The sequence below is a fragment of the Marmota monax genome, unplaced genomic scaffold, assembly GCF_021218885.2.
Source record: "Marmota monax isolate L192 unplaced genomic scaffold, Marmota_monax_Labrador192_F-V1.1 WCK01_AAM20220418_F8-fsc00234, whole genome shotgun sequence".
Lineage (NCBI taxonomy): Eukaryota > Metazoa > Chordata > Mammalia > Rodentia > Sciuridae > Marmota > Marmota monax.
In genome coordinates this window covers 388,065-415,627 of record NW_026692493.1, presented here as the reverse complement: position 1 = coordinate 415,627, position 27,563 = coordinate 388,065, and the positions used below count along the sequence as shown (strand labels likewise).

General features: G+C 59.9%; 1 protein-coding gene across 2 annotated transcripts in view; it reads right to left on the bottom strand.

The window, feature by feature from the left end:
* The window catches only part of Tafa5 (TAFA chemokine like family member 5), a 206,349-nt gene that overhangs the window by 111,449 nt on the left and 67,337 nt on the right, over positions 1–27,563 (bottom strand). The window contains exon 1 of one of the 2 annotated variants that reach the window (XM_046443490.2): positions 16,012–16,194. The exons of the other annotated variant lie outside the window; for it this stretch is intronic. Within the exon in view, the coding sequence (XP_046299446.1) occupies positions 16,012–16,102 (91 nt within the window). The 5' untranslated portion in view covers positions 16,103–16,194. Of the gene's footprint in view, positions 1–16,011; positions 16,195–27,563 lie in introns of those variants that run through there. 2 annotated transcript variants of the gene reach the window in all.

Sequence of the window (27,563 nt, the reverse complement as noted above, 5' to 3'; positions counted from 1 at the left end):
CCGAGGTTCGGCAAAGCTGCTCTCAGGGAGGGGAGAAGGCCAAAGCACCTCTGCTCTGGGGACACAGGACCGCCGTGCCCTGCTGAGTGGCCCTGGGCTGGGCCCTGAGGGCCCATGGCCTGAGAGTGCAGCCGTTGCCCCCAGCACAACACTCCCTGGCCACTCCTGGGGTGCAGAGCCCAACTCCACCCCAGGGTTTTGAGGGACGATGGCGCAGCCCCCCTGCAGTGAAGTCCTGGCACCCGGTGTCCTGTCTGATCAGGGTCTGCCAAGGACGCCCAGGCAGTCCTGTCCACACACCAGGGTGTCCCCACAGTTCATTAACAGGACACAGAAACTCCAACTTTGACCCTGGCTCCTGGCACGCAGCTCCTAAACCCGCGGACTCCCCAGAGTGATGAGTCCTCTCTGTGCTAAAGAGGTGGCAGCTGGCTAGGCCGAGGCACCTTCAGGAGGGGGCTGTCACAGAGGGAACACGGCAGCAGGACAGGCGATGTCCCCAACCCCAGGAGGGGACAGAGCTGGAGAGTTCTCATCACTGGCCACATCCCCAGCCCTCCAGACACTCCTAGGCAGCGTGGCTGGGAGAGCCTTGGGAGTGGTAGCACAGGGTGCTAGGAGGGGCGCCGGGGGCGCTGGAGGCTCAGCACCCCACATCTGGGCTGGGCACCTCTGCTTTGGGCAGTTCCTGAGTTCATCATGAATGGTGCATAGTGAGGCAGCTCCCTGAATCCTAGAACTCAAGTGATGGAGCCGACGGGGGACCCCCAATGTGGCCTGTCAGCAGCAGGGACTCGGCCCCAGCTCCGGGGCCAGTGCCAGGCGGAGCTCAGCTGTGGGGCTCAGCTGCTGCCGGGGGAGCTGGCAGCCAGGAGAGACCCACAGGGAGCCGTTGGAAGGCTACAATGGTGGACGGCCCAGCTGTGATACCTGTGACCTGTGGTTCTCCCAGGCCTGCCCTGCGGGCATCCCAACACCTGCCTGAGGAGAGGCCACCGTCAGGCTGCCGACACGGGACCCGGGACAGCCGCCCTCAGCCCCAGGCCATCACCACCGGCTGCCCTCACACCACCAGCTCTTCACTGCTGCCCCCTGCAATAACCTCCAGGTGTCACCGAGGGGGGCCACGGCACCCAGATCTGTGGCCCGACGCGACTCTGGATACTCCTGTGAGGGTGACTGGAGAAGGAGACTGGCGTTTGAATGGCCGTGCCCGGAGCACTGCAGAGCCCCTCGGGCAAGCGGGGCCTCAGGCAGGCAGCTGAGAGCTCACAGGCTGCCCCCCCCCAGGCTTCTGCCCACAAGGCCTCCAGCCGGCCTGTAGCCTGCCTCCCAGAGCCCCTGCCACGCCTGCACTGAAAGGCTCAGACTCGCAGCCTCCACCCTCAGGTGGCCAGCTGCCAGGTCACGGTCCCACCAGGAGCCACCCTCTGGGCCGACCTGGACCTGCCTTGTCCCTCTCATGGTCGGCAGCCCTGGGGCAGCAGCTGACCCACCTCTGCCCCAGCAACCAGTCGGCTGGGAAGAGCCCGTAAAGGCTGTGCAGAGGGCAGGGTGAGGACCAGGACAGGGTGACACAGATGCAGGAGCAGGGAGTGGCAGCCAAGGTGCGGAACCACAGGTGCTGGGTCCCCTCCCACAGGAACGAGCTGGCCAACCCAGGAGAGTCCAGACGCCCATGGGCGGCAGGGACGCAGGCCCAGGTAACAGGAGCAATGACAGGGAGCCACTGGGGCAGGTGGCTCCTGGGACCCTGGGTGGAGAAGCAATGGATGGCACCGGCCATGTCCTCCCCTCAGCCACAGGGACCACGGCTGGTGGGTTTCAAGGATCATAAACTTACCTAAATGCTACTTTTTTTGTGTGTTGAGATGAAAAATTTGTAAAGTAAGAGCCTAGAATCTCAGCTTTATTGGGTCACTTATTATAAAAAGTGCGTTGCAAAGGGAACACTGGAAACAGCCCTGGCCACCAAGGCCCCTCCTGCCACTGCCCCGCTCCAGAGGACCCCAGCATGCACACACCTCTCCAGGAGGGCAGGTGGCACCTGGACTCAGTGTCCGGGGCATGCTCAGCAGTGTTCCTACTCTTGGAGGTCACCTGCCCATGGTCACATCAGAGCCAAGACAGAACCAGCACTGCTGGCTCCAACTCCCGACGTGGACAGTGTGCAGCCGACCTTCAGCAAAGTCCTGAGCCTGTTGGTGCTGCAGCCCACACACTGCAGAGCAGCACTGCGAGGCAAACAGACCCCCCGAAGCAGAGGGCTCCAGGACAGGGCGCTGCTCTGTGCACACACGACACCATCCCTGTGCCCACACCCTCAGAACCTGCCACGGGTGAGCCTGATGCACTGTGGTCACTGGCTGGACTCCAGTTGATGGTGCCCAGGTGATTCACAGAATGCCACCTGCACCACACAGAGGACCTTGTGCACAATGGGGACAGTGGAGGAGTGGACTCTCCACACTCTCTGCTCCACGTTTCTGTGACCCTAAAACTGTCCCCCCCAAATAAGGTGTGCAGTTAAAACGATATAACCACATCACCCTGCCCTGGAACTCTACTCTGAGGACATAGGAGCCAAGGTCAGTGACAGCCAAGGAGGGAAGCCTGCAGCCTGCTTGTCCCCAAGCAGCCCAGAGCCACCAGACATGGAGCTGTTGTGGTCATTAGAAACGGATGCGCTTCCCCAGGCCCCAGGAGGAAGCACCTCTCCCCTCTTCCTCAGCCTTCTCCAAGGGACTTGATTGGGTAACTTTCAGCAAAACAACACATTTTTAATTAGATGGAAAAAACCTACTGGTGCGACCACTGTGACATCTCCAGATTAGCCTCCCAGTGAGACCTCACGCTTGCCCGCTGCTTGTTAGACCTGGGAAACCGTACGTTTCAAACCTCTGGAACATGCTTTCATAACACAAAAGTTAAGATTTGAACAGTAATGCCACTAATTCCCCCGGAACGGAGCTTAAGTAGAGCAGAATGAGAGATGATGAATGTCCTGTTACAAATCACGCCGCTCGTTGCATTATCATACTTAACGATTTTTTTTTGCATAATCTTGCCACTTAATAAGGCTACAAGATATCGTGTACAAGGAGTTTTAATTTATTCAGCTTGTAACTCAGGCGTAGTTGAGACGATCTCAGTTCTTAAAGGATTAGTGCACAATGATGTCAGCGTGGCCCTGCGCAGACACTAATTAAACAGCACAGGGGACCCTCACGGCTGGAGCCACCCCCAGAGGGGCCACGTCTCCTGGAATGGGTGCAGGGCTCCTGCACGGCCATCTCAGGCACAGACGAGGAAGAGACGTGTGGCCCCTCCCTCAAGGTGGCTGCTCTAGGCACAACTCCATGACCTGGACTCTCGGTGTGGTCAGGACCTCGGCCGCCCACTGCAGTACCCACTTCCCCTTCTCTCCGTTGGCGGGAGAGCCCTCCTTGCTGGCAGCTGTGATTACACCTCTCAGGGCTGAGGGACCAGAGGACTAGGAGACCTCTGACCTCAAAGCCCGGCAGTGGTGGTAGCGCCCCCTGCCCAAGCCCATAGCTGGACGCCCCTGAGAGGCGGGAATCGGCTCTGTGCCACCTGGAGGCTCCAGCTGGGGCCCGAGGCACTGCGAAGCAGCTGATGAGCTCACCCGCTTCCAAAGGGTCACTCTGGGCTGCAGAAACACTGATTCCCAGAATCCCGTGGCGGGCTCTTGTTGTCAGTGTGGACAAGGAGTGGCAGCTCTGCAGGACCTGCAGGGCCACAGCATGTCCTCCTGGGTGCCCAAGGGCTGCTCTGAGTGGACAGGCGTGCGCTGGAGGCCAGTGGGGCTCCACCTGCCTCCCCTCTCTCCTTTCAGAGATGCCAGCTGGGGCTTCAGGGCACGGCAGCCATGCTCCAGAAAGGCCCACCAACCCTAACCAGCCGCCCTTGTCCACGGTCAGCATTGCTCTCCGCCACCACGGAGACACGCTGACAGCGCCTGGGTGAGGGGACCAAGGGGATGGAGAGCAGCAGCTGTCCTGCTCTGCAGGCTCTGGATGCCTCCGTGGGGCCACACGCTGGTTCAAGAACGAGCAGGCGGCTGGCGGGGTGGAGACCCCGAGTCCCAGCTCAGGCCTTGCTTTTGAATAAACATGAGGGAGGGAGGCCCAGCCTCTACAGTAGGTAGAAGGAAGGTCCAGCCTCCACGCCTAGGGCCTGAGGTCCCGCCCACGAGGCAGCCGCTAACTGGGAGGCATAGCCTTGTCTCTCTCCTGGTGGCTACACCAGGAGATACTGTCGGGTATCATGTGCACACTCATGAGTGTGCTCAGAGCTGCGAACACACTGAGGGCTCCCCCTCGTGTGCATCCGAGGGCCCTCATGCCACCCATCTCAGCAGGTCCAACACAGAGACCAGCTGCGATGTGCTGGACAACACGCCCTGCGCCAGGCCTCCGTCGCACTCCCGGGCACGAGTGGCTGTGCAGGCCCAGAAGAGCCTTGAGCCCCATGCTTAGTCTCCAGCTTGAGGAGACCCCCTAGGGCCGGGAGAGGAGAAAGGCTTCAGCCAAGGAATCCGATGGAGAGTCTGCCTGGGTGGAACAGGGAGAAGCCACACTGGCCACCTGGGAATGCAGGAGGTGGCAGGGACCCAGGCCAAGGGGACGGCTTAGGAGGAGGCATGGGATGAGGCATGGACCATAGCAGAGACTCTTCCTCACTCACTAAGGCCCACGCCTCCAGGCAGGGTGGCCGAGGCCGGACCGTGATCCCTGGGAAGACCCACTCAGCTCGAAGACTCCAGGGACGCTTGCTCAAAACCAGGGGCCGTTCCACCATGGGACACCATGGTGGCTCTCCCAGAAGGAGGTGCTGGTGGCCAAGATTCTGGGATCGAGGCTGGGGCTCTGCCTCCAGTGCTCTTGATCCAGCCTCACTCCCCAACCCCAGGGCCCTGGTGCAGTCCTTCCCTGTTCTCTGTCATTCTGATCCCTCGTGGCTGCCTCGCGCGTCTACTGACCCCACCTCGATCCAACAAGAGGCCCTCTCCAAAGCACAGCCCTGACCCAGAGCCTCCTCCTGCAATGCATGGCCCTGGCTGCGGGTAACTGGGGCCCTGGGAGCCCTCAGGGCAGGCGCAGTGGGGTGGGATGAGTGGGGACCAGGACTGGGAAGGGGAGATGGGCCATCCCATCTTGCAGCTCCTGAGGCCCCTACCCTAATGGGGTGTCCACATGGAGGGCCAGGCTTACTCCAGAAGGTGCACATGGGCGGCAGGAGCCACCCCCGGCTGTGCACAGCCCTCCCAGAGAAGGAAGGAACTCAATATGCAGAACTCAGCACTAAGCTCTCACTTTCAAGCCACCAGCTTAATGGAAAAGAGAAATATCTCCGTTTCAATTAACGTGAATTAATGCATTAAGAATAAATCACAAATAAGACGAAAAAAACATTAAGGAGCACACCTTTAATAAAGAGCAGGTAACTGCCAAATTGGCTGGTCCATTCCAACCTGAATAAAAACCGCCTCTGGGGGGGCTGGGTGCGAGTGTCCAACACGGCTCACAATTTTCTTTTGAAAAACACAAAGAAAAAAGAAAAGTTAACTTATAAACGGACACATGCTGGGGGCTCCCAGAAGCACTCTATTGTGTGTAGGGTGGTCCCAAGATGGTCAGCTCGGCCCCAGATGGCACATCCATGGTGAGTGGGAGTGACCTCCCGAGGTAAGAAGCCCCGGGTGGGGTCAGAGCAGGAGGGTGCCAGGGCCGTTAGCAGGCATGCGGTGGCTGCAGCCTGGGGGAAGGCCCTGTGTCCCCCATGCGTGTCATGGTAGGAGGCCATCTCAGAGATCCAGCTAGTCACAGCCACTGACTGAGGGGCCACCAGGAGCCTGGAGCAGACAAATGCTCAGGTCTGAGCCAGAGCTACGTTGCCTCCACCCTCACACGTGGTGGCCAAGTGACGAGTCCACCCAGACCTCAGAAGCAGCCCCAGCTGGAGCAAGTGTCCAGGTACACACAGCACAGGACCTGGAGAGGGCAGCCTGGGCGAAGGTGGGCTCCGAATGCAATGCCTGTGGCCGCTTTATGAGACAGGAGGGGGACAGCCATGTGGGGTGGGCAGAGAATGGAGTGATGGGGTCACAAGCCAAGACCAAGGACTGCTGGCAGCCTCCAGGGGTCAGGGACAGGACCGGGGACAGGGTCTAGGATGTATTCTCCTCTGAAGCCTCCAGAAGGGACAGCCCTGCTGACATTGAGCTGGTACTTGTGACCTCCAAACACGCGGGAGGATGAAGTCCTGTGGCGCAGGGACACACAGGCACCTCTTCATGCCCACGTTCACATGGACTGCAGGCCCCGCAACTTCCCTGGGCACTGAGGTCTCTTCACCCTGCGCCCGTCCTGGACACTTACTGCAGCCTGAGAGCAGAACTCAGGGGAGCTCCCACCACCCAGCAGCCACGGGAGGCCACGTCAGCATCTCTGCTGCCTTTGTGTGCAGCAGGTGCTCAGTAGCTCCTCAATAAACACGGTCACCCACCGCAGTGTCTCCTGAGCCTCAGGCACGCGGTGACCCCGCGATTGCACCATCCCCATGCATCATTACTGTAAAAAAGACACTTTCCATCACCCTGTAAACAGAGCCAGCACCACTGCCATAAATAGAAGGTAACCATAAAAGTAAATACACAGCTATTAAAATGAAAAATGCCCATCCGCGTCCGCATAAAGCCATCTTCCAGGCCAACGGCAGAGCGTGCCCTTGGTGTGGGAAGTGCTGGATTTATGGGTGGAAGAGCATTAAGAATCCCCAGGCTGTCCACCCCACCACACCCCGATCTTCTGGGGAAACCAGGTCTGCCTTCACCCCAACTCCAGGACAGTCACGTCTGCAGAGTCCCCTCTCCCCAACCAGAAATCCTGTCTTCACCTTCACTCTGATAGAGCACCTGCCCCCATGGGTCCTCTGAGGCCAAGGCGGGAGCTGAGTCCAGCCCAGTCCCCAGCGGGGGCCTGGAGGCCCCACACACTTGCAGAGCCCGAGGGGCTCACTGGCCCCGTCATCTGCAGGGTCTGCCGCTTTCCTGGGGCTGCCTGGCCATTCACGGAGACCTGCTGCTGCCTAGGACACAGGTGCAGCACGGGAGCCCTGAGGTCTGAGATCAGGCTGTGTGCAGGGCTCTGCCAGCCCCTGGTGGCCTCAGGGTCCCTTCACGGCTCACTCAGTCTCAGCTCCTCTTCAGGTGCCCCGTGTGTGTGTGTGTGTGTGTGTGTGTGTGTTGTGTGCACGCGCCACGCGCACTCTTCTCTTCCAAGGCCTCGTCACTGAATTTTGGCCCCTAACCAGGACAACCTCATCTGGAGACCCTTAACCACGTCTGTAGAGACCTTTCTTCCTAAGGACGACATGCTCCGAGTTCTCCAGTGCACCTGTCTTTGGGGACCACCAAGTGACCCCAGAGGCGTCCACTCAGACATACAGACCCTGGTTCCCGGTTCACCTTTCCAGACATACGGTCTCAGGGAAGCCACCCCCAGCAGCCCACCCCTGCCACCTGCCCCCGGCACACGGCCACTGCCTGGCATACAGCAGGCATTCAGTACATGCGTGCCACACGGAGGCCAGCATCATGTCTATCAAGGTTGTCCCCACAGCAACGGGCAGGAGGAGCAGGAAGCTGTCACTGTGCAGGCGTTCCCGGGGGACAGGAGGTCTGAAGACAGATTCTGTGTCTCTGCAAAGCGAGGAGTTATTTATAAGCGAGGTCTTGGGCTCTTCTGTCAGTGAAGCGAATCAGAGGGCTTGCTCGGCTGCCTCTGTCATCGGGGAGAAGGGAGGTAATTGGCTAATAAAATCTGCCTGTGAGAGGAGGCAGAAGTTGGCTTTGAAAAGAGTATTTTAGAGGCTGTGCGACCTCTTCTAAATATACCTGGGAGGATCACGTGTGCCAGGCGCCACACGGTCCGTCCCGGGGACGGGTCTTCCTGCAGGCACCTGATGCTTCCACCAGCACCTCCCAGAGGCCACTGGCCTGCCCCAACCCGGGGCTCATTGGAGCACCCTGCCCTGCCTTGCTCGGCCCTAAGCAGGCAGGTGACAGGGTGGGGGCAGGTCATATCACCACAGCAGGAGAACAGCCCAGCACCTGGGGGTCTGCACCCCCACTGCATGAAGATAGGCTTTGAGTCCCACACGGGACCAGGTGAGGGAGGTGGACCCCACCTTGGGGGATGGTATTCCGACCCTGCCTGGGACCCTCCCGTGGACCTCCCCTTCCTGAGACACCCCAACACCTCAGCAGAGCTTCACAGCATGTGGGGCCAAACCCCCTCAGAACAAGGTCAGGAGAGGTGCTGGGCTCGGCTCATGGGACCTCACCCGGGCCCTGAGTTCCTGGCTCTGTCCTTGAGTCTCTTCAAGGATAAAGTCAAGAGACAGTCATTATCCCTGCAGGTAGGAAGGACCAGCTGAGGTCACAGCCAAGAGCGTCCCCATAGTCACCTGCAAGGCCACGCTCAGCCCCACAGGCTCTCCACCTTGGAGTCACCTGATCCCACCCCCACCTCAAGGCAAACTGTGGTCTCAGTGAGCAGCCAGTCACCTCTTGCTGAGACCCTGGTCCCCACTGGAGCCCCAAGGTGCAGGTGTCTCAGCCCGCCTGCTTCTTTGCAGGATACTATAAGCAAGGAGGCAGGTGGCTGGGGCCAGGGGCTGGGCCCCAGCTACCACTGGTCACGAGGCACCACCGGACAGCACTGGCCTCAGTATTCTCTGAATTACAAGCAGAGAATACAGTGATCAGCACATACCGCTGGGCAGAGCAGGAAGCCAGCAAGGGAGGGGACATTGCCAGCAACCCCAAAGCTGGCTGGGGGCAGTGCCCAGATGGGGTGGGCTGGGATCCCACTGTCCAAGCTCCACATGCACAGGCGTGCACCTGTCCTCAGGAGAAGCAGCTGATCAGCTGAGGGCTGCTGGGAGCTCAGCCGCACTGGGGTCCACCCTGCCCCCCCAGGTCACCCTGAGCATCCGTGAATGACATTGTGAGGCAGTCATCGACCTGCTTTCTCTAAAGACAAGGGGCCTCAGAGCTGGGAAGGGGTTTTGAAGCAGTCCGGTCAGCATCCTCAGACCTCTCAGGATCCCCAGAGGGGCTCGGGACACGCGGCTGTGCCCCCCTCCCACTTCTCTGCGCTGGGCCTGGACAAGGGACCGGAGGCTGCAGGAAAGGCTTGGTGCCATCTTGGCCAACCAGGGGCACAGCAGAGCCGCACGAGCACCCCGTGCAGGGCCAAGCCAGGCACCCAGGACTTGAGTGGGCAGCAGGAGTGACCTGGAGAAGCCAGGGTTTCCTGGAGAGACTCCCCCTCCCCCAGGGGCAAACGTTTGCCAGTCCCTCTCCGGGGAGGGAGGGGCCATCTCCAGCGCTGCTCCCTGGGCTCCAGAAAGACAGGTCAGTGCCTGGAAAAGGCCAGCTCTCGAGGCTCACACAAGGGCCTGCTGGAAGCCACCCTGCTTCCCAGCACCAGCTGACCGCAGGAACCTCAGGACCCTCCTCCCAGCTGCCTGGGATGACCACGTCAACAACCATTGCCGTGGCTGGACGCAGGGCTCACCGCTGTCTGAGCACTCCGTAGCCAAGTAGCCATCTGGTCCGGAAGAGGCTGCCGCTTCCTTCACCTGCCTGATTCGGAGAGCAGGACGCAGCCAGGGCGGGCAGCAGGCTGCCCCAGCCACCCCGCCCGCCAGGCTCTCGTCCCATCCCTGCTTCCAATGCTTCCAGGTCTCCCTCCAGGAACAGGCCCCGCGCCCCAGGTGTCACTCAGGCCCTGAAGTGGACCCTCCTGTTTGGCCCACCTTCTCCTCCTCCTCTATGGGGAAGGTTCTGGAGGCCTGTCCACCTCAGGGACTCCCAGGTCCATGGAGGACATGTCACCTGAGCAGACCTGAGTGCTGAGCAGCAGGGAGCGAGCACCAGGCCTTCCGGGACCCCCACCGGGGGCCAGGAGGGGCGGCTGCCAGATGAAGCCTGCACCACCAGGGCACCTGGGAAGGGGCTCTGACGGGACAGGGGGCCCGGCACTCCCTGCTCTCACGAGGCTCCTCCGCTCCTGGGGTCCTGCTCCTCTGGGTGTGGCGGGAGCCCGCATCCAGCACCCCGAGTGCCACCATCTCCCCGACCCAAGCAGCACTGGGTCACTGGCCATGTGGAGTCCTCCGGCAATCCCTGAGGAGACCGTCACAGCCTTGGGGACAGGGGACAGCACGCAGGGAAGCCCATTCACCTCCTCCCTCACAGCAACCTGAGCTTCGCCTTCTGTCCACCTCTGGATCTGGGCCTCGGAGACTTGGGCCAGTCCTCTGACCTCACAGGCCATACCAGTTCCACCCATGAAGGTGGAGCACCCGCTTTCCCCCTGAGCACAGCACAGCCACTCTGGTGGGCAGAACCTTCTAGAACCCAGCCTACACAGTAGCAGGCACAGGCTGAACCCTGGGAGCAGAGAGTGGGGCCAGTGTGGGTCCACCTCCGCCATCCTGCTCCACCACGAGAGGTGCGGGCCCTGGCGGGGTGGGCAGGCGGTGTGACGACGGGGTGAGGGGTGTGCATGCAGAACGTTGTGTACGTGCGTGTGCAGATATGGGGGTGGGGGGCAAGTGTGTTAGGGATGTGTGTATGGTGACCATGCGTGTCTCTGGATGTGCACCTGGTGCTGTGTTGAGGTGGTGTGTGTGGCGGGCGTGTTTGTGACATGCCTGTGTGGTGAGGTATGTGTGTGCTCCTGCAGAGGCGGCCCTGTGGCAGGCAGAGCCCAGGTGGACGAAGGGAAAGAGGCCTGAGGTCAGGGAGCACAGGCAGGACCCCCAGCCCCTTCCCTAGACAGTGCCTGGGCAAACTCCACCTCTCGAGGGCCACCACGTGACTGCACATGTGATGCTGCGACCAAGCGCCCCACACGCCAGGCCTTTGTGCTCGCCAGCAATTTACTCCCTCACGATCTGGGAGACTAGGATCAGCCTCCTGGCCCCAGCCTCGCACACCACAGTGTGTTCTCTGCTATCTGATTAAGCGGCAGTCTTTTAAATCAAATTTGTAATCTATGTTCATCATTTCATATGCTGAGGTGGGTGACGCACAACCGTATAAACACCTATGAGTGCTTAATTACGTACAATCACACGTGCACACAGACACACACACATAGAGATGTCACGGCCAGACACTCCCAGGCCACACTTCCTGCCACCCCTCCTGGGCACGTGCTCCTGGCTGAGCTGCATGGCCACTGCGGGAGGACCTGGGATGTGGCCGTCCCTGCTGTGCCTCTGCCCGTCTGGCCCTGCACAGTGCTGAGGACCCAGTGTTGGGCAGAATCCTCCACACCCAGGCCGAAATCCTCCTCTGCGGGTTCAGACCCCCAGGTTCAAGATGGAGTCAATACAGGAGATGAACGAGCTTCAGAGACCTGGCGGGAGACAGCCCAGTCCCGGCCCTCCTGAGGGACAGCACCTCCCAACCCCTGGCAGGACCCAGCCCTCCACCATCCTCGCCCTGCACTGGGAGTGGGAAGGCCAGACTCCTGCATCCTGCCAGCCTGGCGTGGCCAGTGTGTCTGTCGTCACCTCCACTACCAGCCCCTCCGTGTTGACGGTCTCAGCGGACGAGAGCCCCGTCACGGTAGGTGTGGGTTTATCTAGTTTGTGCATCACACAAGGAGCAGCAGCAAATGATGATAAAGGACTTGGGTGTTTCTAACCCTTTCCAAGTCCACCCCTCCCGGGCAGCTGTTCACGCTCATGTGGCCTGTCCAGGTCTGCAGGCGGTTAGGGGAGAGGAGGCCGATGGGCCAATCAGCAGTCTGCACATGACGCTGCACTGGGACCGTGGCTGTCCTTCCTCCCGCTCCTCACAGAGCCTGTGTGCCCTGAGAACCACGCGCAGGCAGCGGCTGCGGGTCCCCCGGTCCCCACACAGACCCAGATCCCTCCTCATGCAGTCCAGAGGCTGGGAAAGCAGCAGCTGGGCGTCAGGCCCAGAGCCTTGCAGCCCCTGGCCAGGGCAGTGACTGAGGAGGACACAGTGTGGAAGCCTCTCTCCTCTCAGACACCCAGGCCTCTGGCTCTTCCTCCGGCTCTCCCTCAGGCAGCCAGGAAGGCTGGGCACAGCCTTGGGCCTCACCAAGAGCAGCTCCAGTGCTCTCACAGCCTCAAAAGGCCTATCATCGAGCCCTCACCAGCCCAGAATGGGCCTCCACGGCCCCTGCCCACTGCCCCTGCCTGGCTCTGGGACTCATGCACACATTATAATGGGAAGAATTTTTTTTTTTAATTTAACAGATACTGCTTATGAATTTCAAGGGCCAAGAACTGTGTTGTGACTCCTAAGTCCTTTGTCCATTTTTAGAAATAAACTGATGGGCGTAGCAGACACGCCAGCGCCCTGCGTTGGCTGCCACCCTCACAATGTCACGGATCCATGACCCTCCATGACCCCCACATTGAGCCACAACAATGACCACAATCGCATTAAGCGCCTCCATGGGTTAAGCCCACCCCTTCGCACCGGCCACCTGGGTTCATAGAATGACACTTCACTTCCAAAATGAAGAGCTAACTAGATAAACGAAAGCAGAATCCCATTTACTCAATCAACACTCTGCCCTCAGAGCAGCTGCCGAAGACAGGCATGCCAAGGCCAAGCAGAAAGTCCCGGGGAATTAGGGCACAGGGACATTGTGCTCGGGTGGCCGGCCGCAGACGCTCATCTCCCCCACATGCTCTCAACCAACTGCAGAAGAAGCTCTTGGATCGCGTGCTTGGCCCAGGGAACGGGCTCCCCTGCCATCGGGATTTACAGTCAAAGCTCGATCCACAGTCACAGGGGAAGCGCTGGCTGTCCCCTCCACGCAGGAAGGACTGGTGGGGGCACTCCTGGCTCTGTCCCCCCGGCCTTCGCGTCCCCTGTCCTCTGAGTTCTGTTCTACCAGAGACAGTGTGTGCTGCAGCACCACGGTCCCAGTGACTCCAAGACTTCAGAAAAATATTTCAGAGCCTTTGCAGGAAGAAAGTGGAAAATTTTTCCAGTTCCAGCTGTTATCTTAACTTGGTGTTCCAAAAGCCATGTGGCCAAGGGGACAAAGGAATGGCCTTCCTCTCCCCTCCACATGCCTCTGCACCTAAGGAGCTGCAGGATCTAAAATCAGGTCCCCTGACACCCACCCTCTCCCCACCCTCACTAGCCCAGAAACAGCAGCACCTGCCACCTCCCCTAGAAGCAAAGGACAGCTGTCCTCAGAGGAGGGAAAATGGCCGGTAAGCGCGGCCCAGGTCCTCTGCCCTCCAGCCCCACACTGCGGCCACGCTTCCTTCTGGCCCTCTGGCCACCCCAAAGGTGAGCAGGACCTGCTCCTGCAGAGCTCCATCCAATTAGGACCACAGTGTGCCCCTCCAGGCTGACAACCCTATTCATCTTCACACACCCTGCAAGACGGACCAGCCGGGGGGGGGGCGGGGGGGGCAGATTAGCCACAGGTGGCCTGTGTCTCCACACAAAGGGGAAGTGTGGAAGAGACTCCCAGGCTTCCCATTCTTACCCCAAAACACCAGAGTCATGGAAAGGGCGGCTTAACAGCTCTTTCCCACTCCATCCCGGGCAACAGGTCACAGTGGTCACTGCTGCCTCTCTCTCTTCCTCCGGCTGGACTCCAGTCTGCAGCCTGCTACTAGGAAGGCCCTGCACCTCCCCGGGAACCACTCACTCTCCCAGGCGCTCACTCCCAGATCCAAGGCCTGCCCCTGGGGCTGCTGACCCCAAGGGGCACAAAGAGCAAGTCAGCAAGATCAGGGATGCCCCTTCCTGACCTTTCACAGGCCAGGCAAAGGGCTCTGGAACTCAGAGCATCAGGGTGGGTAACCTGGCAGGCGAGGCCCTAGGGGGCGAGGCAAATGTGGCACTTTCCCGGATGGCTGTCTCAAAGACACCTGCACCTTCAAGACGTCCTCCTGTCCCCAGCCGCGTCCTGACTCCCTTACCACCCTACCTGTTATCTACACACTGACACACCATAGTCTGCTCCTAAGCAAACGTAGCCTTCTGTGAAAGGCTGTCCCCTGCCACCCTCAAGACACACTGCTCGAGGAATAGGACTGCCGGGTGACACTGCTGTCCTGCCTCATTCCGCCTCACACCCACCACCCAGGAGACACAAACTTTCCTCCTGCTTGAAAGACGGTGGCCTGGAGCAGTAACCCCGGAAGACCCAGGACCAGTCCCTTCCCATGGGGAGATGCAGAAAAAAATCCCTGGGCCACTTGCCCCCCCACACAGCCCTCACTTCCCTGTGTCCCTAAATCATGGCCTGCCCCAGAACATCCTGACACGGGCAGGCACGCTCCACCTCAGAGGAGCCCTGACACCTTAACATGCATGCCCTTCCCCAAAACTGACACCCCAGAAGGCAACAGCGCGGTAGAGAATATGTGGCCCAAATGAGGGGGCTGGGACAAACCATTTGCTGGACCTCACAGTCACCTGACAGAGGACACCAGCAAAGGACAGCCCTCTGAGACATCTTGGAAGAAATGACCCCTTAGCAGAACTGACATCTACCTCAGAAGCAAGGGCCACCACCCTGGGACAGAACCGCCTCTCCTGAAATAGGTCACTAAGCTGGCAGGAGGCCTAGCCTCTAGCTCCAGGTCGGGGCCCACGGAGTCAGGATGAGCAGGCCCTGCCTGCAGCAGGCTCCAGGCAACCTCCTCTCCCGACTCCATCTTCTGTCCACTGGCTACCAGGATCCAAAATCAAAAGGGAAATGTCCAGCAGGATGGAGGTCACAGGACCTGAGTGGCTCACACCTACCTGTTTCCTGAGCAGCAGCAGCCGCTCACTCACAAGGCAGGCCAGCAGCTATGCATGTGGCTGGCCCTTCCACAGGAAGCCAGAGCTAATGAGGAAGCACATCTTGGGGCCCCTGGAGCTCTCCCTAGGCTCAGTTCTCCCTTCAGGGCAACGGGTACTCGAGGCAGGGCCTGCAGGGTCTGTGGACAGGGCCCCCAGCTGCCACAGGCAGTGGGTGCCACCCAGGGAGGCAAGTGCCCCAGTCCCTCACCTCCATAACGGCAGTCCAGGATGAGCTCAGGTGCACCAGAACTGGGCCCAAGGAGCCTGACCTGGGCCAGGAAGTTTCCAGGAGTGTGGGCCTGGGCCAATGTCCCCCAGTTCAAGGAGCCCTGCTGTTCCCTCGGAAGATCCAGGACCAGTCCCTTCCCTGTCTACATCTGCATGCCTCCATGGAGTCTCAAGAAGCGAGACCAGAGAGCCCTCCAATCTAGAGAGGCAGAAAAGCTAGGGGACTGAAACTTGGGGCTGGGATTTGAGCACTCAGGCTGCCGAGGATCCTGCTCTCCCGTGGGGAACATAAGGGTCAAGGATCCAGTCTGGAAAATGGCTTGTTGCACGGGGTATCAGCAGGGGTGGGGGCACTCAAGTCTGGCCTCTGACACCAGTGCGTCTCCAGCCCCGCGTCCACCCAGCCCAGGCCAGTTCCGCGCCAGCCCCAGACCGAACTGCCAGCATAGAACGCTGGTGCCATCTACCGAGGGCCAGCGGCGCGCTGGCGGGTGCCACTGCCACCCAGCCTTGCGGGGCCAGAGACGGGAACAGCAGCTTCGGCTTAAGCCGAGGTTACCAGGCAGCGCGAGAGGTATCCAGGACTCAGGAGGTATCGAGGACTCAGCACGCCCGCACCCCGCGCTTCATCTGAACCCGGCGCACCGCGCGAGAATCCCGATGCGCGCGGATACACGGGTTCCGCGCAGGGGCCGGGACTGGGAAAGCTCGCGCCTCCTGCCGCTCTGGCCCCGCAGTGGCGCTCGCCGAGCTTCAGCAGAGCGCGGCAGCGGGGCGGCGGCGGAACGTGCTGGAAGCCGAGTCGGGCGCAGGGGTCGCCACCAGCCGCGAGCGGCTCGGAGCGCGGAGGACGATGCCCGAGGAACTGTGTGCACGCCGAGGACAATTACCTTCTTTCAGGAACTGCGCGTGGATCACCAGGACGAGGAAGCAGCAGAGCGCGGCCCCTGCGAGTGCCCAGAGCGCCTTCAGGAGCTGCATCGCGGAGTGCCAACTCGGCCGACGCCCCCGAAGTCGCGCAGCGAAGGTCCAGGCGCTGCATCAGCGCCCCGCCGGGTGCAGCCGCCGCGGCCGCTCGCTCGCGCCCTCCATCCGCCTCCAACGCCGCGCTCCGCCGCGACTGGAGGCGCCACTCCGGGAGGCGATTTGTGTCTTTTTGGGCAGGGGGGAGGGGAGCGGGCGCGGGGGGAGGGAGCCAGGGAGGGGGCGGGCGGGGGCGGGGAGGTTAGCGGAAAGTCTCGGGCCGCGGCGGCCGCAGCTCCGGCCACTCGGCCACCATCGCGGGCTGCGGGGCGCCGGGGGCCCAAGCGCTGGGGAGCGGCCGCCGCGGCCCCATGAATCAGCCCCGCCGCCGCCCCCGGAGCCGCGCCGCCAGCAGGGCCCGGACGGCGGCCCGCGGATTGCGCAACGGCCGGGCGGCGCGGGGGGGGGGGGGGGTCCGGCGCGGCCCCAGCCCGGCCCTCCTCGCCTGTCGCCCCCCGCTCGCTGCTCGGCGTCGCCTTCTCCTCCTCCTCCTTCTTTTCCTTTTCCTCCTCCTCCTCCTCCTCCGCCGCCGCCGCCGCCTCCGCCTTTGGCCGCTCTCTCTCCGGCCCGGGGCTCAAGGGGCCGCCGCGCCGCCGCCACCACCGCCGCCGCGGCGGGCCAGGCTCGGGGCCGGGGCTGTGCGCCGAGCGCGGGGCTGCCGCACCATCGCCGATTCCGGGGCCCTCTCGGCCGGCCCGAGCCCGCCGCGATCGAACTTGCGCGGCCCGGGGCTGCTGCGCGAGTCCCCCCCGGACGGTGCCGGCCTCCGCACTCCCCGGAGCCCTCGCCTCCGCCGCTGCGGCCGGGACGAGGTCCGGGCCCGGCGCGTCCGCGGCTGCCTGCGCTGGCTGGAGCTGCCGGTGGCGGTGCCGGTGGTGGCTGCGCCGACAGGTGGGGCGGGCGACGCTGCGCGCCTCACCGCCCGCGGGACGCCGCTGCTCCGGCCCGGTGGCGCGCGCCCGCCGCTCGGCTCGGCGCCGGCCCCTTTTGGGGAGGCGGCGGGAGGGGGAGCGCAGCGCAGGTCTCCGCTAGCACAGGTGGCTGGGCCGCGCTGTCTCGGACTCCGGCCGGCGCCGCGCCGCCGTCTGCGTTCCGCCCGGCCCGCGGAGCCGCCGATGCGCACTGGGCCGCGGAGGGGACCCCGGGGACCCGGGTCGCCTTGCAGCGCCCCCGCCTGGCGCGCCAGCGGGTCAGGTGGGGCTAGTCCAGCGGAAAACTGCGGGTCGGGCTCCACCTAGGTGTACAGGAGCCTCACTGCAGAGCTAGCCGCGGCCGGCGCCGGGAGTGAAGGACCAAAGGCCTGAAGTCGAGCCCAGCCCCCCTCGCACCCCACTGCTCAGCGAGAGACGGTGGAACCCAGGCCCAGGCTCGGCAACTGCCCGGAACTGTTCCGCGGCTGGACCCTCTCAGAGAAGGCTGCTCTTGGGGGAGGTGGTTCCACGGGTTTTGAAAATGGCACATCTGCCTGAACACACACACACACACACACACACACACACACAATCGCTCCAGGATCATGCTGTGTGCCAGCCTCCACACAGCTGCCCTGTTTCTCGGGGCATGTAGCACAAGGTCCACTCCAGAGGAACTCAGCAGGTACCTTCCATGCTGCCTCCATCCTCCCCTTCCAGTTCTGTCCAGAACCCAGCACCCACAGAGGTAAGGTAAGCCTCAAGGCTGTCTTGCCTGAATTGAACTTCAGGAGCCCAGCAAGAGCTTTGGGTGGGAATCATCGCTCCAGCTCCTGGCTGGATGGGCCTGGCCTGCATGGATGGGTCAAGAAGGACCTCCAGCCCACCTGCTTCATGAAGGCTGTTTCTGCTGTGCATTAAGTGTCTATGTACCTGGAAGAGACAGAGGCCAGGCATGAAGGGCTCTTAGAGGTCAGCTAGATCAAGTCCCTCAATGCACATTTGGGGAAACTGAGGCCTGTAGATGCTTGGCAGCTGGCACTAGTCAACCAGTAAGTGAAGGGCAGAGCCATGCTTGATGTGTCTGCCTGACCCAAGTCCTGGTCAGAAGAGAGACAAGCAACTCCTCACCTCTGCCTGCATCACCCCTCCCCTGTCCCCGAAGATGGCTAGGAGAGAGGAGTGCCAGAGTCCTTCGACCCGGAGAGGTGGTCCCAGATGACACCAGCCAGGCAACCCTGGACCTGCCTCAGAAGGACTAAACCTTCTCTCCCTCAAGCAGCCCCTGGAAAAGTCCCACCTCCGTAAACACCCACTCTGCCCCCCTCCTCACCCCTAGACACTTTCCAGTGAAACTCCCTCTCTTGTGGAGTCTCAGACCCTGCCCCGCCCAGCCTGCAGAGCCTGACCTCCGCCAAGGTCACTGGCCTGCACGCCGCACCTGGAGCAGAGCTCTCCGCCTCAGTGGGCTCAGGGTCTTCTAGGTGTTCATCACACACACCCCAGCATGACCCCAAAGGGACCTCAATCAAGAAACAAGGCCACCTCTGACATTGGTTGTGTCCCCAATCAGGTGCATATTATTTGAAATCTTGAAGATTGAACAGTATCTTAAAATTCACTAAAGGAACTTAAAAAAAAGAACTGTTTGGAGGATCCTACTATAAAGAGGATTAAGAGAAGAAAGGACAATAAAGTTGTAAAGAGAGGATAGCCTGCTCACTTTCCTCAGGTGGGACTTGGGTGCCCAGGGTGGCTGAGGTCTCCTGTTAGGAAAAGTACACGGCTCAGCTGGTTCCCTGGCAGGAGACCACAGGTGGGAAGGGCAAAGCTCCACCAGGAAGAGCTGGTCGGCTGCGCAGACCATGGAGGCCCCTACCCCTGGACACTCAGCTCTGGATGGCAGCAGGTGAAACTCACACAGGCCTTAGGAGGAGATCCATTGGAAATGACAGCACCACCATGAACTGGCAGGTCAGAGAGGGCAGGGGGACCCGAGCTCCATGCTGCACAGAAGCAGGCCCACATGCTCCAGGACAGACCTGGGAGTGAAAGAGAGCCCAGTCCCAGGGGCAGGGGTGCACGGGCCAGCAGGCAGCAGGAGGAACCTTGCTAGTGCTGTGTCCCCAAAGCTGCTGGCAGCTGTGCCCCCACCCACTTAAGGGCAAGTCCAGCTGAGGTCAGAGGCAGAAGCTATTAAGGAGAGGGCCCTCAGCCAGACAGGGTCCCCACAGTGCCTGAGGCCTGGGAGTCTGCGGGGCAGGGTACATTTCATTCAGTGTCTCTGGGGGGAACCTCACATGGCCTCATTAGGCACACAGGCAGGGACAGTCAGCACAACAGGTTAGCTGCTGCCTCCTTGACTGTCACCAACAGAAAGCACAGAGGTCTCATGTCACATGGCCACTCTCAGAAACACCGGACTGCAGGTGGGCTGTGCTTACCACTGGGCTTTTATCCAGGATCCCAGCCCCAGTGAGAAGCCAGAGCCTGAGAGGAGGCGAGGAACTCCACGGCCAACGGAATGAGCAGGACGGGCCAATCCCAAGGTGGCAGGTTCCCCCACCATGAAATGCACAAGCGCTTGCCCCTGTGGAGATGCCCATCTGGCTCTGTTACCACTTCCAGGATGTCACCTGTCCACATGCCCCATCAGCTGTCCTGGTCAAGCAAGAAGCACCCTGGGATACCCAGGGCATGGGTCACCACAGTGACCTGCTACACCAGACCTCCACTTTCCCTCCCGCCCAGGCAGGACTGGCAGGCAGGATCCTGGGAATCCGCAGAAAGCCTGGGTGTAAAAGAGAAGGCTCAGGATGCATCCACGCGGCACCTGACTCCTGGAGGACAGAAGTAACTCGGGGGAAAGTAGCCTCCACAAGTCTAAATAGCATCATTCTCCAAAGAGAGAGAGAATGTGGTGCCCATCCGAGAAAAGCGGGCACTGATGACCAAATGGAAAGCCAGGGAAGCAGGACCCTTGGAGATGGACATGATATTAAGTGATGAGAGATGCACCAAAGAGTAATGAGTGGGCAGAGAAGAAGATGAGGAAAAGGCAGAAACGTCTCCCACAGTGGAGACTTGTGGGAAGGAAAGGCAGAGGAAAACGAGATGTGGAGGGCACCTGGGGCTCAACTTCCCCTGGGTGCAAAGTCTCAGGGGGAAAAGGTGCAGAGAGGAGCTCACCAGAGGCATGGGCTCGCTGCATCCCAAACAGACCTCAAGGGCAGACCCAGACCAAGAAAGACAAGGCACTCAAGGACACCAGCAGCAAACCCACTGTCCCACAGCCAGAAATCAAGGACACGGGGCTTTCCTTGGGGACTGTCTCCAGCTCTGATGGGGAAGACAGGCCCCAGGGCACCAGCCAGTCTCAGTGGGACACACCACCCAAGGCATGCCACACCCCTTGCCATCACGCCTGCAGGGAAAGCTGACCTGGTGGCCACTCCTGCAGAGAAAGGGGTCCAGAGACTGGGCATGGCAACATGGAGTGAGGGGAGGCCAGCTGATTTGAGTTGGGGAAGCGAAGGGGCATAAAGAATCTGCACGAAGCCGTGCAAGGCCCCGCGACGCAGAAGACTCTCCTCCAACCAGCAAAAGCTTTACAATAAAACATTACATCTCTTTCTCCATAATTCCAGCCACAAATCTTCTTTCTGTGGTAAACAACATTTATGAGATAGTATTGTAAATGCCATTCGTTTCTATTCAAGTTTTAAAATCAACATGTCGACAAAGCTCAGAAAATTCGTGTGCATATATACACACATACGCGCTTGCGCGCGCACCTCGCACAAGAGCACTCCCTCTCTCCCTCTCTGTATGTGAATGTGTTTGAATCCATACACATGTGCACACACACGTGTGCATGACTGAACGTAGGAAGTGAATGCTCAGGCCAAGGGAATGTCCAGGCCCGAGTCTGCCCGCTTGTTCAGAATGGGAAGCCCCTCTGCAGGGCCTGACCAGAGCCGATGGATCACACAGGAGAAATCTAAGTGTGCACTGACTGCCATCATGATTATTAAAAATAAAGAAATCAAAACCACAGTGACAAAAATCAGAAGAGGGTGTAAGTATTAAGCATTCTTCCCTCAGGAAAGGCCATGGTACCGGGGAGAGCGGCTCAGAGGCTTTTCTTTTTGTTTGAGGCTTCATTGTTATTTGCCTCTGTTCTGCTGGGGACAGAGGTGACAAACCTAGAATCCTCACGATGGTGTCCACAAAGTGTCACACCCACACAATGTCAAACTGCATTCGGAACAAGGATGCTGTATGTGTCAGCAAAACTGAAGCCAGCCACTGCGCTGTGTGAGAGGTGTGAACACACACTGTCAACCCAAGGCCACCAGCTGGGGCGGCAGAGGCACCCTGGCCAACGGGTGAGTCAGGCCAATTGCAGGGACATCGCTGTGGAGCCTGGGGTGGGCACATGGGGGGCCAGGGATCAACAGAGGGTCTGTGGAGCACAAGCAGAGCTCTAAGGTCCAGAGGGGTTGGTCTGCCAGTGCCCACGGCGTGGGCCGTGGCTGCTGCCACCAACTCCTCCTTCTTGGAGGCCTCCATGTTCATGACCTGACAACTTATCCCTGAGGTCACCGAGCAGAAAGGCTCCCCGAGCAGACCAAGTTCGTTGAGCCAACATCTAGCATGGAGCAAGGAATCAGAGCTGGGCAGCTCAGTAAGGCGGGCGGCTGGGCAGTCATTCTCAGGGTGCCCACTCTTGCCATGCCCCATACACCTGCCCCCACACAGGTGCCCCAGGCTCCAGGTGGGAGCTGCCAGCAAAACACCCTGTGCTCTCAGGGACCACCACTCGGGGCAGCCACTCCTGGCCCCGCTGCTAGCAGTGAAATGCACGTCCAGGTTCGGATGGGGGAGGGGGCCTCCTTGAGGATCTGAAGCTCATTCCAGCAAGCTCTGCAGAAGACCTGGCCTTGCGGAGGAGAGAAGTTGGGGCTGGAAGGAGGGAGCCCATTCCTGAGGTGTGGAGAGAGGGAGAAGCAGGCTGCCGGGCAGGCTGTGGTGGGGTCTGGTTCCAGGAAGGTGAGGTGAAGCTTTTGAGGGTCACCTGTGGCAGAGGGAAGGAGGCAGTGGCGTGTCGGCAGAGGACAGCTGAGACCGGGGCATGTGGGAGCTCCTCGTGGGCAGGGTCTGAAGGCAAAGGCCAGGCAGAGAACAGGGGACACAAGTGGCAGAGAGAAGGGGTGTGGGCTGGCCCTCGCGGGTGCCAGTGCATACAGCCAAGGAGGAAGACAAAAGTGAGGGCGGGGGAGGGAGGGCCGCCTCACAGGCAGCAGGTGGAATTCAAGACCCCGCTCAGAGCAGGGCAGGCGCCAGCAGCCATGGGGACCACACGTCCCACCTGCGGGTGGACTGGCTGGGCCAGCTCAGTCACCCCTCCTGGAGCTCAGGTCCAGCATGGACAAAGGGCCATGGAGCTCCTAGAACCCCAGAGGGGCAGGCAACCTGTGTGACTGGAGGAGCTGGACGGCACCCACCTGGCCCAGCCGGACTGTGCAGGAGACACCAGCTGCCCCAGGGCAGTGCTGCTCAAAGGCCACACTGGGCACTGGGACCCAAGTGGTCTCAGGTGGTGCCTCCCCACGAGGCACAGTAGGCTGAGCTTAAAATTCAGGGTGCAGAAGTTTGGGAGTGGACAGAGACGCACGGTCCCACCTGGGGGCTGGCCAGGGGAGGGTCCCACAGACCTGTGGATCCACAGCTCTTTCTGCAAAGCTGGAGCCGGCTCCTGCAGCAGTGCCCTGCAGAGGGACGTTCGCTCAAGGCCTCTGAGCCAGCTGGAGGGCCGGACCTACCGACCACCTGGCCGCCGCTGCCCTGCACACACCGTGCCTGCACTTGGGCACATGCACATCACACAGGCAAACACACATGGACGCCAGGACACACAGACCCCTTATCCCCTGCCCCAGTTCCCACAGGCTCCAGCATGCCCTGGCCCAAAGGTCTGGGGTCCCTTCACTGTCCCCTACCCCGATAGCTTCCCTGCAACCCAGGTACTCAGTGGCATAGGAATAATTCCATCTAACTTGTGTGACATGGAGCCCTCCAGGCACAGTCCATACGATCCCCAGAGCAGCCCACCCCCTGGATCTGCGCATCCAAAGTTATCTGGGGGCACTGGGGAGAGGAGGTGCTAAGGCTGGGCCACCAGAAAAGAAAGACATGCCCGGGGCAGAGCAGGGCATTCTCAAGCAATTCAAAGAAGCAGCTGCTTGACCCTGAAGCCCGGTCAAGGGGACCACTGAGGATACAGGACACGCAGCTTCTGTCAGCTCCACAGACCCATGCTGCTTAGCACAAGGAAGCCACAGAAGTGTCCTCACTACAGGTATCAGGACATGTGTGAGGGCACAAGTACATGTGTATGTGCGGGTACGTGTATGCAGGTACACAGAAGTGTGTGCACATACACATACATGTGTGTGCATGCATGCAGGTGGAGTGTGTATGGCTGTATCTTGCATGCACACAAGTGTATATATGGATGTGTATGCCTCTGTACATAGGTGTGTGGCCATGCATGTCTATGTGCACACATGTGTATATATAAGGTTGTGTATGTGTGCACACATGTGAATATGTGTGTATAAGTTCATGTACTTCTGTGTATGTTCTCATGTGTATAAGCATATGCACGTCAATTTGCACATGTGTTCATGTGTATAGGTGTGTGGTCGTGTATGTGCATGCATGTGAGTATGTGTATAGGTACCTGCATGGACATGTCTGTGTGTGCATGTGCAGGCGTGTGTGTGGGCTTTGTGTCTGGTGTGCATGTTCATGTGTGTACACGTGCACTATCACATGCTTGGGTGCACGTATGCCCATGTCTAGTCCCATGCACACAGTATCTCTGTGTCATGAGTTTGAGTAGGAAAGTATGTGTGTGTGTGTGTGTGAGTGTCTGTATGAGCATCTCTGTGTGCAAGTGTCTCTGTGTGTGTCAACGTATGTGTACCGCCTCTGGAAAGTCACGTAGGAGATGTTTTCAAAGACATTTCCCAGGAGACCAAGGCCTTTCCTGCAGCCTGGAGTTTCAAAGATGGACTTGTCAATATCACTGGAATACAGTGTTCCTTGGAAACCCTGGGCTGGTACGTGGACACACACACACACGTGCCACCTGATGGGTTTTCATGGACCACCCTGATGCTCACTCTACCTTTCCCCTGGGGACAGCCCGGGGCACAGGGCATGGTGGACTTGACACGCATGGTCCGCTGCATAGTGTCTGCGCTGTACCCAGAGCCGGGATGAGTCTGTGGACCCTTTCGCCCAGGACCTCCTCTGGGTACTGCAGCAATCCTGGTGGCCACTGTGGGCCTGGAACAGGGAAGCCTGGTGGTCACCAGGGCAGTTGGAGCTCGTGGGCCAGGACACCGGGCCTCCACCTTTGTGAGCCAGGTTGTGGCCCCATCTATAAAGGGTGACAGCAGTACTATAGCCAAGGCTGGAGAAGAGCCACAGAGGACAAAGGGGGGCTCCACCCTCCACGCTGGGCCCGGGGCCCCTCAGGCTGCAGCACACCCTAACCTGGCTTTCTGGGGGGATGAGGAGATGGAACTCATCCTTGTAGTTTACATTTTATTTCGAGAACATGAGTTAGTGCAGCCGCTACGAGAAGCTGTGAAAGCCCGCCAAACCAGCAGGGCTGCACATGGCCCGGCTCTCCCACCCCAGCTCTGTGTCCAGGGGAAGCAAAATCAGCCTTGCAAAGAGAGAGCAGCACGCAGGTTCACTGGTAGGACAGCCACGACGGACACGGCCGAGGTGCCGTCGATGAGAGGACCCATGAAGCAGATGCAGTGGGCAGCTACCACAGGCACGATGCGCCCTTTAAAGAGGGTGAAGCCCTGGTTCCTGGGATGAGCCCAGAGGGTGCTGTGTTAGGTGAAGCCAGCCAGGCACAGAGGGACTCCGCTGTTCACATCTGAGTGTGCAGCGCAACAGGTGGAGCCGCAGAAGTAGCTGGAATCTCCCCAGAGGGTGGGGAGGGAGGGGCGGGGAGGGCAGAGGGGCCGTGGGAGACAGGAAGGAGGAGCTCTAGTGTGCATGCAGCATGAGGACAGGAGCAGGAAGGCGCCGCCTCTTTCCAAAATCGCAGGAAGGGAGGGTCCAGAATGCCCTTGCCACCAAGAACTGATAAACACTGAGGTGACAGATATGCCAATTACCCCACGCGAGGGCTGCAGAGCACACGGCACGGAAACATCACACTGCACCACAGTGTGCACAGGTATTGTGTGTCAATCAAAACTCAAATAACAGTTTTTTAAAAAGATTGGAGGGAGTCTCCCAGCTAGGCAAAGCTTTAGGAAGTCAGTATTTTGTTTTTATTTATTTTTGCTATCAAAAGGCAGCATGACTTCACTCTAAATGAACTATTTCTGAAGAGCTGGTGTGGGGCTCATTTTTGCACCCCTATCAGAAAGGCCAGAGCCAGGCTTATAAATTAAGTGGCAGCAGTACAGCAGAGGTCAAGATGTGCAGGCCTGCTGGGCATAGGGGCACACACCTGTAATCCCAGCAGCTCCAGAGGCTGAGGCAGGAGGATCGCAACTTCAAAGCCAGCCTCAGCAACAGCGAGGCACTAAGCAACTCAGTGAGACCCTGTCTCTAAATAAAATGCAAAATCGGGCTGAGAACGTGGCTCAGGGGTTGAGGGACCCTTAGTTCAATCCCTAGTACCAAAAAGAAAAGATGTGTAGGTCCCTGAGCCCATCCACAGGCGACGACAGCTCAGCCGCCGGCCAGTGTCTGGGTCCCACACACTTTGCTTCTGTGGCCCCCGGTGGACACTCAGAAAATAGAGGTATGACCTGGGAACGCCTAGCTTTGCATGGTCCACCTCTGGGATAGCACCACCTCAGCTGCTGCCCACGGCCACGGCTGCTCCTCTGGGCCAGGCTTCTACCACTCTGGGTTGCACTGGAACCCACCCAAGCCTCTGCTTATTCCCAAGCCCGTCCATCACCTGCACAGGCGACACCTCAGCCAGGCTCACCCCACAAACCCCAGGGCCACAGCTACCCGTGTTCCCACCCCAAGAGAACACACTGCTGTGCCCACAGGGCCTTGCCCAGAGGACGAGGTCGACAGCAGGCAGAATCGAGTGAATGGGGCCAGGACAAGACAGCTGGGGGGGACGTCGCAGAGAGCCCCAAGGCCCTTCTCCCTCAGGGCTGCCCGCTCTTCTCTGCCAGGCTCTGCCAGCCTCCGCCCAAGCCCTGGCCAACCCACAGCATCTGCAGCGGCTCTTATCTCTGACCCGTGACCACGACTGCCTCTCTCTCCCTCTTGAAATCCTTATCTGTTCTCTGCACACATTAGCTCACACTTCGGCTGGACCTAATAGACGCCATTTGCTCAGAGTGGGAACTGTCTTTTTAAAGCTCTCTAATGAGGCTGCAGGGAGGCCGCTTGGCCAGTGGAGGGCACTTGGTGGCCCCTGGTCCTCAGAGTGAAGGCACACATGGGGCCTCCTTTCAATGCCAGAGGACCTGAGGACCAGAGCACAGGACTGGGGCCGCTCGCCCCGAGTCAGGGCTCAGACGTTCTTCAAACAAAGATTTTGATTTTACTTTGGTTTAAAAACAATTATCTCCCGTTCCAGTATCCTTGAGGAAATGTGATCAAACTGAAGGTGTTCAGACCCTGGATCTGGAAACTTCAAGCCCCAGAGTAGTCCCCAAGCACCGCTTGCTCATGTGGCGAAACAGCCTGTCCACAATGACTGCCAATCTTGGGGACAACTCCACTGCGTCTCCCCAGGATACAGGACAGAGTGGCAGATCCACAGGACGGCACACCACATGGAGGAGGAACAGAAAAAACTCGACCCACTCGGATCAGCATGAGCCGGTTGCCAGGTGCAGAGCCCTGGGCTGCGTGACCTAGCGCTGAACGTGGGCAGGGACGGAGGGGAGCAGGAGGCCATCGGGGCCCAGCCCGCCACATGCTCACGTGCCTCCTGCAGTCTTCTGCTCACAGCAGTCTTCTGGGACAAAGAGCCCCTCACCCCTGAGCAAACTGAGGCCCGAGGAGCTTGGTGACCTGCTGACAGCCACACAAGGAGAGACTGGGCCAGACCTGGGTCTCCCAGAGCCGAAGGTGCCACCTCTCTGAAGAGTTCAGAACTGACGCAGGCCCTTTCATGTCTCCATCCATCCATCGTCCACCCATCCATCCACCTCCCGTCCATCCACCCCATCCATAGTCTGCCCATTCATCCACTCATCTACCAATCCATCCATCCATCTGCCCATCATCCACTTGTCCATCCACCCCCCATTCATTCACCCACCAATCCATCTGTTCATCCATCCGTCCATCCACCATCATCCCATCCATCCCCCTCTCCATTCATTCAATCCACTTGTTCCTGCATCATCCATTGTCAACCCCCCCACCCCCCCCATTGCCCTGACTTTATCTAGGCAAAGAGCATTCAGGAGAGAACAGAACACAGACCTGGC